At 34.8% G+C, this 15,946-nt stretch overlaps 1 protein-coding gene across 4 annotated transcripts; it reads left to right on the forward strand.

The window, feature by feature from the left end:
* The first annotated feature begins 5,682 nt into the window (after positions 1–5,682).
* Positions 5,683–15,021, forward strand: LOC115988702 (phosphoinositide phosphatase SAC2-like). Of its 4 annotated transcripts, none has more exons than XM_031112302.1 (16): positions 5,683–6,192; positions 6,960–7,164; positions 7,255–7,420; positions 8,096–8,318; positions 8,819–8,895; positions 9,229–9,416; positions 9,497–9,594; positions 9,749–9,882; positions 10,017–10,145; positions 10,621–10,987; positions 11,536–11,657; positions 11,735–11,848; positions 12,737–12,904; positions 13,183–13,359; positions 14,195–14,285; positions 14,368–15,021. In XM_031112302.1, exons 1-16 carry the CDS (start codon positions 6,091–6,093, stop codon positions 14,452–14,454), a joined length of 2,448 nt encoding a protein of 815 aa, XP_030968162.1. In that variant the 5' UTR covers positions 5,683–6,090; the 3' UTR covers positions 14,455–15,021. The 4 variants fall into 4 exon arrangements, with proteins under 4 accessions (XP_030968162.1, XP_030968164.1, XP_030968161.1 ...); XM_031112304.1 differs by having other exon boundaries at positions 14,392–15,021; XM_031112301.1 differs by having other exon boundaries at positions 14,420–15,021.
* Positions 15,022–15,946: the final 925 nt, after the last annotated feature.

Genomic DNA, 15,946 nt, shown 5'->3' on the forward strand with positions numbered 1-15,946 from the left:
GAGAGGATTGATAGGTGTTTTGCCAACCCTTCGTGGAGAGTCCTGTACCCTGAAGCTATAGTGACTCATTTGACTAGGACCTATTCGGATCACTGTCCAGTTTTAATTGAACTATTTGGCTCTACCGTTGCTGGTCAAAACAAACCTTTTCGTTTCCACACTATGTGGCTCCTACATCCTGGGTTTCCAAATATTGTTCAGGAGGCTTGGACTGCGGGCAGAGATCTTCAAGAATCTATTATGGATTTTGTTGGTAAAGCCAAGCATTGGAATTATAATGTCTTTGGAAATTTATTTGCTAAAAAGAAAAGAGTTTTGGCCAGAATTAATGGTACCCAAAAAGCTTTGGCAAACAGACCAAGTGACTTCCTCTTGAACTTGGAGAAACAACTCATTGAGGAGTATTCTATAATTTTACTCCAGGAAGAGGAATATTGGGCACTTAAGTCAAGATTAAATGCTGCAATGTTCGGAGACCGTAATACAAATTTTTTCCATGTCTCCACACTGGTTAGGCGGCACAGGAATAAAATCCGTTGTTTAAAGGATTCCTTGGGGAACTGGATCACAGATGAGATTGAGATAAAGAGACATATAAATTATGGTTTTGAAAAGCTTTACACTTCAGAGCTTTGTATGTCTCCCATGTTTTCAGCAGTTACTTCCTTTTCGTGTTGTTTTCTATCTGCTGAGAATTGCTTGAGTATTAGTAGTGGTATCACTGATGAAGAAATCAGAGCTGCACTATGGTCCCTTAAGCCATTTAAGGCTCCTGGGCCTGATGGCCTTCATGCGGGATTCTTTCAACACTTTTGGCCAGAAGTGGGCAGATCTATTTGCGCAGAAGTTAAGAAAGTTTTTGATACAAGAGTAGTTCCTAAGTTCCTTAATGAGACATTAATTATGCTTGTGCCCAAATGCCAAAATCCTGTTTCATTAAGTAACTATAGGCCTATCAGTCTGTGTAATTCCGTATACAAGATTGTCTCAAAAATCATTGTGGCGCGCATCCGTCCCTTTCTGAGCAATTTGATATCTCCTATGCAGACTGCTTTTGTGCCTGGGCGTAGAGGAGCAGATAATGTTATCATTGCCCAGGAGCTTATCTACACTCTGGATAGGAAAAAAGGGGCAACGGGTTATATGGCAATTAAACTAGACCTGGAGAAAGCCTATGACAGACTTGAGTGGAGCTTTATTCACAAAGTATTACATGCTTTTCATTTTCCCTCAAATCTAATCAAAGTAATCATGGGTTGTGTGTCTACTACTAGTATCTCGGTGATGGTGAATGGGGGGGTTTTGGACTCTTTCAACCCCTCGAGGGGTATTAGGCAGGGTGACCCCCTGTCACCCTATTTATTCATATTGTGTATGGAGTATTTGAGTCATTTGATCGAGCTTAAGTGTAGGGATGGCTCTTGGACTCCTTTGACAGCATCTCGGGGTAATGTGGGAATATCCCATTTATTATTTGCGGATGATATAATTCTGTTCAGTAAAGTGGACTCTAAGGCATGTAATGCCATTGCTGAAGTTTTGGAGAAGTTCTGTAAGGAGTCTGGACAGAAAATCAGTCAAGATAAGTCCCATGTCTACTTCTCTCCTAATGTTAGTGAGGAGATGAAGGAGGAGGTATGGGAGAAATTGGGGTTCAATGAAACTCGAAATATAGGAAAATATCTTGGATTTCCTATTCTACACAAGGGCGCAAATCGGAGACAATATAATGATATTGTGGAGAGAGTTATGAATAAACTGTCAGGGTGGAAAGCAAAATTCTTATCCTTTGCTGGTCGATCTGTTTTGATCAAGTCTGTCATGGCTGCCATGCCTAATCATGTGATGCAAGGTGCTGCCCTTCCAGCTCACATCTGTGATAAACTGGATAAAATTAATAGAGATTTTTTATGGGGCTCCACTAGTGATAGGCAGAAGATGCATCTGGTGGGTTGGAATAAAATTGTTCAACCTAAGGAAGAAGGAGGACTGGGGATCCAAGCAGCTAGAGCAAAGAATATTGCTTTGCTTTCAAAATTAAACTGGAGGATGTATCATGAACAGGATGCTCATTGGGCCAAAATTATGCTAAAAAAATACTGTACTGGTCCAAGAGCTAGAGCAAGTAATCCGGATAGTCTCCCTTCTTCTCCCAATTGGAGAGCCATTAAAGTGGGGTTTCCTGTATTTATGAAAGGTGTTTGTTGGGGTTTGGGAGATGGGTCGAGAGTGAAAATTTGGACAGATAACTGGATAAGGGGTGAGTCCTTAAGAGAGTTAATTGAGGGCCCCCTTAATCAAGGTGATCTTAACCTTACTGTTGCGGATTTGAGGCATGAAGGAATATGGAATTGGGATGGTTTTTCGTTTGTTATTCCTGAAGGCATTAAAGATAAAATTAGAGCCATCCCATTTCGGAATTGTGATGGGGCAAGTGATTTTATAATGTGGAAGTTTTCAAAAGATGGGGAATTCTCTGTAAAATCTGCCTATCAAGTGGCTAGACAGGAGGAAAATGATGGAATTTCATTTCAAGGTTCTTGGATTTGGAAATTGGATATTTTACCCAAAATCATACATTTCCTATGGCTGACTTTTCATTGTAGCATACCTGTACATAGTGTTTTGGCTTCAAGAGGGATAAATTGTGATAAGTGTTGTCCCCTGTGTAAATATAGTGAGGAAACTATTCCTCATCTGTTACGGGATTGCAATCTAACCCGTGAATTTTGGAGGAAGCTAGAACCACCACCAGCCCTTATTAGTACCTTTAATGACAGTTTTGAGGAGTGGTTGAAAGTTAACAGTACAAGTACTATTTTGCACAATTCCAAAGTGCATTGGGGTACTGTGTTTCTTTTTGCTATTTGGTCTTTATGGAAGAACAGAAACAAGGTTGTATTTGAAAATTCTATTCCTAATCCTAATCTTTATAAGGCTTGTATCCACCAGGCAAGAGAATATTTTTATTGTGTAAGCAAAACTTGTCAGGCAGCAAGGAAAGTTGCTATCCAGGTTTGGTGGAATAAACCACCGAAGGGTGGTTTAAACTCAATACTGATGGGGCATCTCAAGGAAATCCTGGGAAGGCAGGGGGCGGTGGAATCATTAGAAATAGCCATGGGGTGTGGATTAAAGGGTATTCAAGGTCAATAGGTTATACTACCAGTGTTGTTGCTGAATGGTGGGCTTTAAGGGATGGTCTTACTTTAGCTATCCAGTTAGGATGCCAGCATTTGGAGGTTGAATTAGATGCCAAGGTGATTGTGGAGCTTTTGAAGTCTAACAGTACTCCTAATAGAAACTATTCTCCTCTTTTGCATGATTGCAGGATGTTGTTAGACCAACTACAGGAAGTCAGAGTAGTGCACGTTTTTAGAGAGGCCAACATGTGTGCAGATTTTCTGGCTAAATGGGGCTGCTGTATGCAAGATGATTTTGTCATTTTTGATCAGCCTCCTACTGTAGAATTTCTTCTTATTTTGTATGCAGATATGTATGGTGTGTCATGTTGTAGGCTGACAAGCCCATCTTTTGTGGCTGTAAACATTTAGTTGTTTATAATATAACCCTTTTAACCAAAAAAAAAAAAAAAAAAATTGGCCCACCATAATAGTGGAATTAAAAATAATAATAAAAAGTCAAAAAGATAAAATTCCCTCCAAAAAGAGAGAGGAGAGAACCCCTCAAAAATAATACAGAACCCGATTCAACTCAGAATTCAACTGAGTCACTCTCGGTCCACTTTAACCATGCTTGTATGGCAGTATTAACTATATTAAGTGTATTTACACTTCTCAAAAAAAGAAAAAGAAAAAGAAAAAGAAAGTGCATTTACACATTTTCAAGCCATCTAATATAACAATTAAACATTTTTTTATATATAAAAGAATAATAATTAAACATTGGAGAGTGCCATTCTTATACACATCATTTGTTAAAGTTAATAAGTTGTTCTTCCATTTAAAAAAAAAAAATTAATAAGTTGTTTACATTTCAAAGATTCCAAAGGTTGTTTTATTTTTATTTTTATTTTTATAATTACAACAAAAGAGAGGAGAAAAAACCATAGTTAAAAGACTATATATCACATTCACATACCTACCAGGCTCCTGACACTCCAAAGTATATTCATTTGTACCAAATAAATGTGATTATTGCTAATATATATGTATCACTAATTACTAATAATCTTCAAAAAAAAAAAAAAAAAACTAATAATCTCGTCCCACACATGCATTATACAAATTACAAAAGTTTATTACCTTGCGTGTATAGTGTTTCATGCATTTATTAGTTTAGAAACTTTTATATTTATCTTGAAAGAATATAGTCTTTTTTTTTTTTTTTTTTTTTTGAGAAGACTATATTCCTTACAAAGAACATTAATTTTCACTATCCAAAGGCCTTGTACAAAGTGCTTGAAGGGTCTAGGGGGAAAATGGTTCGACCTATAGGATTAGCAGCATGTTGTAATGTACAATTTTTCACCTCTCTCTCTCTCTCTCTCTCTCTCTCTCTCTCTCTATGTATGTATGTAAATATATAGGTTTTTTTTTTCCAGAATTTAAATATATAAAGTCTAAATAAATCTCAAATAAAATAGTATAAAATCGAGTTATAAATGATTTAAATGACGTAACACTATATATAAATTTAAAATTGATGAAAAAATAACTAAATTGCTATTTTTTTTGGTAATATAATTTGATAGTTTTTTAAATTTAAAGTTATGATGTCCGTTTTATGATGATTACTCTTTATCATTAGGTTGGGACACCGATGTGTTTATTTTTAGTGTATGCGAGTTTCGAACCTTTATATATCCTATTCACGAGTAAGAGATTCTAGAGTAAGAGACTCAACAAATTAAGTTGCTGGAACCCTATATAATATTTTGAATTGAATTGGGTCGAGTTGAGAACATGAAATGATAATTCATTTAGTAGCACGTCTAAACTTATTGTCAAGCAGTATTACTATTTTTTTAAGAGATAATTACAATATATTGCTAACCTTGTAGTTTGAATAATTTCTCCTCTAAAATCTAGAGCACTTTGTGCATGAAAATGTACTAATTTTGTTACAAAACTCTTGGCAACGGGAAGTATTACTATTACCCTCATAAAAGTGGAAACAAATACAAAATTGAATCCTTACGCTTTATATTATTGTGACAACAAAAAACCTCATTCCTTTCCATTAAGTTATATGCCATAAATCTAACACAAATGTACACAAAAGAATGCCATTTTATTTAACCAGTATAACCTATTATTTCGTTTCCTTACATTTAGTAGGAGATAAGAAAACTTTACCAAAAAAAGGCAACGAGTTATACAAAAACTTTTACGCTTATCTGTTTTAGAGTTCAACAGAAAAAACTACCTTTGCTTTCAAAAAACAAAATTGTGATATTTTAAATGGGACTGATGATTTTGATTTTCACATGAAAAAAATAGAGTAGAATTTAAATTAACACAATTTAAGTATAAGATTTAATTTGTTACACCTAAAAAATTACATTTTATTTTTTGGTTTGTATTTTTACTTAAATATAATAACTAAAGAAAAAAAAAATTCAGAGATCAGGTGAAGCAAAATATATAATATATATGTTTTTTTTGGACACTCTATATATATATATAAATGTTAGAAAAGAAAATGAGATATATATTTTTATTTTTTATTTTGTGTGGATGCAGTCACCGAAGCTCCGTGGCTTTGCCTCTCTTTCTTTCTTTCTCCCCCTGTGCCTCTTCCTTCACAATCTAGAAAAGACTTCCTCTCTTTTTGTCTCTCAGCTTAGATTTCAATAACTTTGCTTCAATAACTTTGCTTTGTTTTTTATTTGGTCTGTTGTCTCATTGTATATGTATACGTTGTAAGAACTAAGATTGAATCTTGTGTTGATAAAGTTTGTTCCTTTTGGAAGTGAAGGACTTGTTTTTGTTATTGTTTCTTGTGTTTTTCTGTGTTTGTTGTTCTGGGTCATTTTTTTTTTTTTTTGGTTGTTTTTGTTGTTTGTGTGTGTTTTTGAGATTATAGAGTGAAAGACCCGAGCTTTATTAGGCTCGGGGGATCCAGATCATGGCTTCAGTGAAAGAAAAAGAGCTCCATCAATGGATTGCAGGAGAACCAGACTCCAACTCTTGCTACTTGCAGAAGTTCAGACTCTACGAGACCCGCTCGGTATGTATAATACATATATGTTTGATTTGTTTTCTACTGCTTAGTTGGTCAAATTGGTGTTCATATTTGAATTTTTTCCTTCTGGATTTGGTAGTTTTGGTTTTTTTTTTTTTTTTTTTTTTTTTTTTTTTTTTTTTTCCTTCACTAGACTTGAATTTGAATTGTTTGCTGAGATTTGTTATAATTGTTGTTTGATTGTGTGATTGGATTTGTATAGGTAATAATTATTGAAAGAATTTTGGTTTAGTGACCTCTGATGAGAGGTTGGCATTTGAGCATGATTTGGAATGGTGTGTAGATTTGGATTTCGAGTATAATGGGGGAATATTTTGGAAGTGATTTTTTTTTTTTTTTTTTTTTTTTTTTTGGAGGGGAAGGGGATTTGATTTATACAATTGACACTTATTGTGTTTTAGTCCAAGTTCATGTTTGATTGTTGTCTGCCTCCTGTTTTGTTTTACATTTTAGCTTGCTAATTAATGCATTTTGGTATTTGATGTTTTGGAGTTCATATCATGTGTTGTTTTACTGGAAACTTGCAGAGATATGTAGCAATGACACTGTTGTGAATTTAAAATATTGACATGGATTTGTTAAAATGCTTGATCATGAATTTGGGCATACATCACTTGTAGAATGGTTTTCAAAAGTTTTGTTCTTTATTTGTTTCTTTGTATAAAGTGATCTATCTATGCAGCTATGCCAGTTGATGTTTTTCTTATCAAACTATAATAATGCAATATTGATATGCGTTCTATATGCAACAGAAATTTTATATGATTGGAAGAGATAAGAACAGGACTTTTTGGCGGGTGCTAAAGATTGACAGATTGGAGCTTTCTGAGTTAAACATTCTTGAAGACCCTACAAAATACTCAGAAATCGAATGCTATGACTTGCTAAGGAGGATTCATGAAGGAAACAAGCGTACGGGTGGACTTAAATTTGTCACCACTTGTTATGGAATCATTGGTATGTTATATCTTTCTCATTTAATAAGAAAAACATTTGTTCAGTGTCTGTCTGTATTTGAGAACTCATGGTGTTTTCTTTTGATTATAGGGTTCATCAAATTTTTAGGACCTTATTACATGCTGCTTATTACAAAAAGAAGAAAGATCGGTGCAATATGTGGGCATGCAATTTATTCCATTGCCAAGAGCGAGATAATTCCAATTCCAAATTCTACTGTGCAGTCCGAAATGGCTAATTCTAAGAACGAGAACAGGTCTTTTGTCCATTTTGCATGTAAATGTAATATGTCCTTAGTACTTCTAAGGAGACCTAAGAGAGTAGCAATCAGAATTATAGATTGTCCATATGTACTTGAATGAGGATTTTGTTATTGTGTTGTTCTTTTATCTTAGTTTCAATTAATTCTTTCTGGGGGAAGGTATTCTTTTTAGGTTTCATCTTTTAATAGTAGGCAACTTCTACATTTTCGAGGTAATCTTTGTACTACCCTTGTATTCACCCTGCAGTTTGAAATCAATGATGTGAGCTTCCTCGATTCAAACTTGTCTTGTGTTCCTCTGTTAGTGTGTAGTTTGTCTTCTTATATTGTGACAAATGACGCATCTTCCATACTTTTTAAAATTAAATAGTGTTGAATGTTGTTGTTGGATCCTTCTTCATCTACCATAGAGGTTATTGCTGGTTCGTTTCCTGCAAATTCAGGGGCAAAACTTCATTGCTGTTGTGATGTAAATATAACATGTTGAATGAGACAAGGTATCATCAGGGTTTTGTGGGGATAATCACTTTCTTTCCTTTATGTTTTATATATATTTTTTATATATAATATTTCCTGGTTGCTTCATTAACATTATTTCCTCTATGTTCATATTATTAGATGTAATAATGATATTGATATTTGTTGCATTTCTTTTCCTGGTGGACATAGATACAAGAAGCTCCTATGCACAGTGGATCTGACGAAGGACTTCGTTTTCAGCTACTCCTACCATGTCATGCGTAGTCTTCAAAAGAACTTATGTGATAATAAGGCAGAAGAATTACTTTATGAAACAATGTTTGTATGGAATGAGTACTTAACTCGTGGAATCCGAAATAACCTCAAAAATACTCTCTGGACCGTTGCCTTAGTGTATGGCTTCTTTAAACAGGTATGGAACGTGGATCTTGATTAATTTATATAGGTTTTCTTTGTCTTTATAACTTTATTGAGCCACCACCATGTAGGATGCAGCCAGAATGGAACTTCTAGGAAACTTTAAGTCCCCTGCTTCTCGTATTTTGTCATTTGGTTTTATTAATTTCTTACCTGATATCTTCTTTATGTAGTCCATTTCTTAATGTATATATCTAGAGTGAGAATGACTTGGTTAAGAAATTCCGTTAGTTTGGTAGCTTTAAGATTATTAGCATGTTAGATGTTTCTTAAGTTGGGAGAATATGTAGTTTTTCAATATTTAGTTTGGAATATTTTGTTTTTCCTCTTGATTGAAGCAGCCTACTTGTGACAAAACTTGGAAAGTTTGGTGATTCATGCAGGCTTGCAACCTTCACAATTATTTTTCCTAGATATATACATATTATTATGTACTAGAATGAAAACATTGAAAAGTTTGATATTATTTAACTATTTCATGCTTTGTTTTTTCAGGTCAAACTTTCTGTATCTGGTAGGGACTTCAACTTGACCCTAATTGCTAGACGATCACGTCATTATGCTGGCACCAGGTTTGGGGACTGCTCAAACATGCTTCATAGTTATTTGCTTAAGTTGCACTCATTTGATACTACATGTGGTATACCTGGCTTTTTACCTCTTTTCATATCTATGCACCTTATAGTGGTCTACACAGGCCACATGACCCTTTATAACTGCTTCTTCATGATTTCAAATTGACTTAAAGACTCTTAACTTCTGATCTTTGCTCCTTCTGGATGTTGCAATTTTTATAGTATGACACTGAAGATGATCACTCTGCAGATCTTTTGCTTCCCATTTGGTAGAATAAACTTTCCTCTCTAGACATGACTCTCACTTTGTCTTTCCATCTTCTGGTGCAGATATTTAAAACGAGGTGTCAATGAGAAGGGTAGAGTAGCTAATGATGTTGAGACAGAACAGATTATTTATGAAGATTCTCCAGAAGGATACTCTAGGCAAATAAGTTCTGTTGTGCAGAACCGGGGATCGATACCCCTTTTCTGGTCCCAGGAAACTTCTCGATTGAATCTCAAACCTGACATTATATGTATGACTTGGGCACACTTTATTCTCATTGTAGCTTTTTTTGTTCAGTTTATATTTTGCTGATATCTTTTTTTTTTGTAGTATCGAGGAAGGACCCTAATTACGAAGCCACAAGACTTCATTTTGAAAATCTTGCCAAGAGATATGGAAATCCCATACTTATATTGAATTTAATTAAGGTAGGTCTTTCTGCATTTATTGAGAAATGAATTCTGTCCATGCTATTGCTTTGGGTCTTGTATCTGAAGTTTAGTGAATTCAATGTGTGTTCTCTTAAACTGTTTTCTTGGTTTTTTTTTTTTTTTGGTGGTTATAATGGTTGGTGATCAACAGACACGTGAGAGGAAACCTCGAGAAACTGTTCTTCGTGCTGAGTTTGCAAATGCTATCAGATTTATTAATAAAGATTTAAGTGTTGAGAATCGCCTTAGGTTTCTTCACTGGGATCTACATAGACACTCTACAAGGTGCTTTGGCTTTTGCATGCTTGTATAAAAACTTTTAGTTTTCTAGTCTTTTAAGGCATGATTGATGTGAATACTTGTGTCTATATGTATATATAAAGGCATGATTGACATGAATAGAGCCTGTTTATTTGCAGCAAAGCTACCAATGTGTTGACTCAGCTAGGAAAAGTGGCTGCATATGCTTTGAACATAACCGGCATCTTCTATTGTCAAGTAACACCAAATTTAAGGCCAGAGGGATTATTGAATTGTTCCTGGTTTGAGTAAGTTTCGACAATGGATGCTACTTCCTCAAATTATTCATCATTTATTTTTATAATTCAAATATCATGAATTGATGTGCCTGAATTTCCGTCTCTAACTACTTTATGGATTGAATGCTAATAACTTTCCTCAATCCCCATGCATAAGTTTAATTTTCTGTAATAGTACAATCCAGAAGATTAATAGAATTCCATTTTGGCCCATTTCTTCATACATTTATATGGTTTTCACATGCTCATATTCAAAAAAGTATTTGGGGTTTGTTCAGAGAATTTTCTTTATGGTTTACCTGTGGTTCATCTAATTGAATAAATATGTTCCTATGTGTATGTATAGGATCGGCTTACTATATAAAATACCATAGCTTGTTCTGGGACATTCTTTTTGAGGCTTCATTGCTTAGGATTTGTTATTACTCCTGATGAAAGATACTTCCTAGTCAACACATGGCTGACAGTTCCATTTTTTATGCAGGAAAAGTAATAGTGGGGACTGCTCTCTGGAGAACTTTTCCAGCAGGAATGAAGATTCTGATAACCCGGAGAAAGAAGTCAGCAATAGTAGTGGTAGTAATGATGCAAGTGGAGACTATCATGTCAAGCACCCAATGTTTCAAAAAGGAGTTCTAAGAACCAATTGCATAGACTGTTTAGATCGCACAAATGTTGCACAATATGCCTATGGGCTAGTTGCCCTCGGACGTCAGTTGCACGCTTTAGGATTTTTAGATTCCCCAAATATTGATCTAGATAACCCTCTGGCAGAGGAATTAATGCGAGTTTATGAAACTATGGGTGACACACTTGCATTGCAATATGGTGGTTCTGCAGCACATAATAAGGTGATCCTTCTAAATTTTGGTGTTTGGAAAATTTTAAATCAATATTGGATCCATTATGATTTAAAAAATAGTGTGATGAATGTAATCAAACAAACTAAAAATTAAGGACTACAATTTCTTGTATGTCCTTTTAAGCTAGACAGCAAGTGAAGCTTAAAGTTGTTTCTTAGTTGTTATTACCCTTGTCCCTCACCTTGTGACAATTCTTAATAAAGTCTTCATTAAATATTTCGATCCCTTTGTGTTTTTTTTTTTAAGTTTTATTTATTTATTTTTTTAAGATTTTAACCTGTCCTTCATTAGTTTCAAACTTCTTGTACATGCCTTCTTAACCATGTTCCCATACCCTTGGCTTGACAACTTCTAGTTTCAGATTTTTAAATAGGTCATCTAAAACCTCTCATTCTCTTAGAAGCTGTCCCTTCTCAATGGTCTATAGCATTGCAGTTGATTCTTATCTGTTTTATTCAAGCTAGAAACTATTTTAATTCCTAATTAAATTTCAGTATCTTGTCACTCAATAATTTTGCAATGGTTATGCTTAATAGATATTTTCCGAGAGACGAGGCCAGTGGAAAGCAGCAACTCAGTCGCAGGAGTTCTTTAGAACCTTACAACGGTTTTACAGTAATACCTGTATGGATCCTGAGAAGCAGAATGCCATTAATGTGTAAGTCAAGTAATCCACTTCATTAGTTAGAATTGGCTTAGAGTTTTAACATACAATTTGACTTAATGGTTGTACAGGTTCCTGGGTTACTTCCAGCCACAACCGGGTAAAGCAGAGCTGTGGGAACTGGATTCAGACCAGCATTACAATGCTGGGAGGCGTAGCCCTAATTTTGCCGATGAGAATATTAGGTATAATTTTTGTTTTTTCCTTTTCAGTCATTCCAAATTGATGAAACTTTTGGGAGAGAATTTGTATTGCTGTTGAACAATAAAATTAAAATACTTTTTACTAAAGAAGGGAGAATGTGTCTGTTCAATATTCTTCTAAGTCAGAAATTTCTTTGAATATAGGATTTTGTCCATGCTATCTGAACTGGTAGCTAACTTTTCCAAATATTCTTTCAGGAAGTATGGAAAATTCATGAGAAGCGTGTTTGTTGTTAATTTATTACAGTTATCTTTATTGATTTCAAGTATTTTTTAATGATAATTCATATACGTTTCTCACAAGTGATTTTGTTTCTAAAGTTAGAGCTTTATCTAGCTTTAGCAGGACTCTTTTGCAGACTTTCTTGTTAAACTTCATTTGCAGAAGTTTTGATCATCTTTCTTGCCATTGCTCTTTGTTGGTTCAAGTTCTAAATTTAACAGTGTATAAAATCGCACAATTTTCTTCTGGATTTTCTTCTTTTTCACTTCTTGAGAATCAAAAGGTTGTGTACATTGGTTTGTGTGTTATATTCCTTTTTGTCTTGGTCTTATATGACTGTTGGAGAGACACTAAACAAAAAAGGGGTTTTCCTCTCTTCAGATGAAACCCAAAATCTTATTGTGTTATCAACTTAAAAGAGTTTTTGTGAGATTTGGAGTGGGTTAGATAGATCACTTGTCTCCACTTTGATGATCTTATGGGAAGGAGTGCTATTCTGATTTTTTTTTTTTTTTTTTTTTTTGTGGTGGGGGAATGGGAAATAAATTCACAGCTTTTGTCCTTTTGATGATTAAAGTTCATTTAGGGAAAACAATGTGGCTGCTTCTACAAATAGCTTATTATTATTATGATTTTTTTAATTGTAGGTCATTTATTAAAAGATCACTATCGGATGGAAATATTGACTCACCTGTGGTGGGCACAGACATTGGACATAACGAGCCTTTGTCTGAAAAAGGGCAAGGACGTAACACAGGTCTTTCAGAGTCCACGCCAGAGATCTCAACTTGTGAAAGTGATATATCTTATTGCAGGTCTGATCATTTACATTTTCTGTATTCTCTGCCTCGAGAACTTGCTTTAATAAATTTAGGTTTCAACTCCTGAACTTTTCTGCTTTTCCTTCAGTCTTCCTCCAGTACTTTTGTTTCTTTATATCAAGTATTATATCATCCTTAGTAAAAAGAAGTAAAAAGGTTGCATGCATGCAATTTTTAGTAGAATATTTAGATTTTTTGTTTCTTTCTCTTTCTTTTGTTCCTATGGGCCTTCATCTAAATTTCTTCTCATATGTTTTGACTGTCTTTCGTAGGTTTACTCCTTCAATGTCTCGCAGGCAGCTCTTTAGAGATATGCTAGAGGACCAATGTTCTGAAAGCAATTACATTTGTTATGACAACCATGGGGATGCATGTACATGCTCAAATTATCTTGATGTGGACTGGCTTTCTTCGTCTGGAAATTCTTGTGAAGAAGAAATATATGAAAGGTAGTTCTCATGAATCTATTATGCCTTACACTGTCAAAAGGATGTAAAGATCAAATCAAATATATTTCATTGTTGGCATCTCATAAGCACATTTGTTATAGCCATTGGATTGACCTTGAAGTGAAAAATGAAGAAGCTAAAGCTTTATTTTGATATTACAATGTAAGAAAAGAAAAATTTCTTGCTCTGTTCGTCTTGTTCCTGTGGCACATGATGTCCCTCACCTAAGACTATTTTTTGGGGGAGAAGTCAACTCATCAGGCTGGAATTTGGTGGTGACTGGAGGAAGAGGATGCTGTTTGTTGAAGCATGAAGAATATAAAAGTCTACCCCCACCCATCCCCATGGGGTGAGGCTAATGCCAATACTGTGCACTCCTTTTGGATAACCAAAGGCCAATGATTTTGGTGGTGATCTGGGAAGTAAGATCATTCGACTTTATATCCTCATCTGAACCAATTTCTTGAATTTGGAATCTTTATGAGAATGAAGTTCGTAAAGATGAGAAATTTGCTTTTATTTGGGGTAGAGTCTGATAATGCTAAACTCTCTGTGGTAGTCTATTAGGTGGACCCTAGGCTTATATATTCTCTGCCTCACCATAGGACTTAAGTTGGGCAGTTGCAAGACAAGATTGTTCAGCTGTTATAGTCTGATTACTGACCACTTCTTCTTTTATAATTATAATTTAATTTAATTTCTTTTTATTGGTAAGTTACACAAGCATCCAATAGGTCTGAAACCTACGATTTCACCATCCACCTTTTTCTTAAACAAGGGAGTGATTTGATTTAAGAGATCATTGGCAAATGTCCACTGGTTTATTTGGCTGCAGGTCTATGACCAGCCTTTCATCGGAAAATTTTGCGGATGGGCTTAAGATTGACACAACCACATCTGCAAGTGAGTCTAGAAGTAGCATGAAGGTCAGTATTTATTATTTTGCTGCTGGCATCTTTATGAAATGATGTATATTTTGAATGTATTAAGGAAGACTTTATAGGACAGAATTCTCCCCATGCCTTGAAACAGATAATCAATTCCATTGGTACTTCTTTAGGAAAGGCAGCAGTCTGGAATGGAGATCATGAATGATGATGTCTCTGCTGGATTTTCCGGAAATTTTGCAGAGTGGGTAACTCATGGCGAGATGCTGTTCCGCTAAAGTTCACTTAAAAGGTTTTTTCTTGTCATTACATTTATTCTCACCATCATCTGATTCAACCCGTCCGAAGGATTTGGGTTCCCCGTATAGAATAAATGGTAAGATACCAATCAAAAGAGAATACCATTGGCATTTGGTGGTGGCTATATTCTTCCAGACAATTAATTCTCAAAGTCATGTAAGATTTGCAGCATTTATTCGATATCGAAATCCTCCATGTGGGCATGATATCGAAGTACAATAAGTAAAATACCAATAGCTAATTCTTTCTGGAGCATCAACTCCATTTCATCATCTAGGTTCGAAACTTGCAAAGATTTTTACTTTGTAAATATGATATGAAGAGCTCTTAACTCCGCCGATTCCCCTAGATTTTAGACTGAAAGTTCTCGACCTTGTAAATATCTATAATAATGCTTCAATTTTAAATCTCAGACATTCAGTTCTAGTTATGATAGTGCTTCAATATAAAATTTCAAGACTCTTTTTCACAACTATTGACGGAGCCTGTTGTGATTACTGTATTAATACAAGCGGTATCAATGATTAGCCCATATGAAAGTAATGTTCTAATCATGACCATCTTAACAAGTGAAAAAGGTTTTGAAAACTTAGTGTTTCTAGAATTGTTTAGTATTTAACCAATAATGCAGTGCAGTCCTGTATGGTCTTGCAGGTGAATCCTTTTCACTTGCCTTGACTCATCCAACAAACACAAATAGTAATATGTAAACTCCCTGTCTGTTTAGGTTACAAGATGATTTGGAACCGTGGTGGGTGGCACGGCTTCTATGCCAAACCCAAATGAACGTTACTGGCCTTTTGTTTTGTGTTTTTCTTAACAATCATTTTTATTTCACAAAAATACCCAAAAGGCCAGGTCCATCTCTCTCTGCTAACTCCAAAACAGAGGAGGGTAGAGAAGATAGGCAAATTGGCCCATCAGTACAAGAGGACATGGCCCAAGCAGCCACACTATCGGCCAAAACATGGACGAAGTCCAAGCCAACAAAATTAGAGAGGAGTTGTTCCTTAAAAAAAAAAAAAAAAAAAAAAAAAAAAAAAAAAAAAAAAAAAAATTTAGAGAGGAGTTTTGATATCATTTACAATACTAAGAGCTTGTTTGGGATGAGCTATAAGATTTGAGTTTTTAATTTTTATGTACTATTCATGGATTTTATTGCACTTTTTGGTACTATTCATAGGTACCATTGTAATATTTAGTTAACTTTTAATTTTATTTTCTACATTTTCAACAAAAAGTTTTCAGTTTCAACTAAATAAACTGTTTTTAAATGGACCCTAAGATAGAACCAAAATGCATAGACAGCTTAACAACAATAGCCGAATCACATTCACAAATGCCAAAGCTAGAACCGAAATCAAGAGCGACATCAATTGCAGTTGCCCCTTTTTGATGAG

This window comes from Quercus lobata, chromosome 5 (genome assembly GCF_001633185.2).
Source record: "Quercus lobata isolate SW786 chromosome 5, ValleyOak3.0 Primary Assembly, whole genome shotgun sequence".
NCBI classification, from domain to species: Eukaryota; Viridiplantae; Streptophyta; class Magnoliopsida; order Fagales; family Fagaceae; genus Quercus; species Quercus lobata.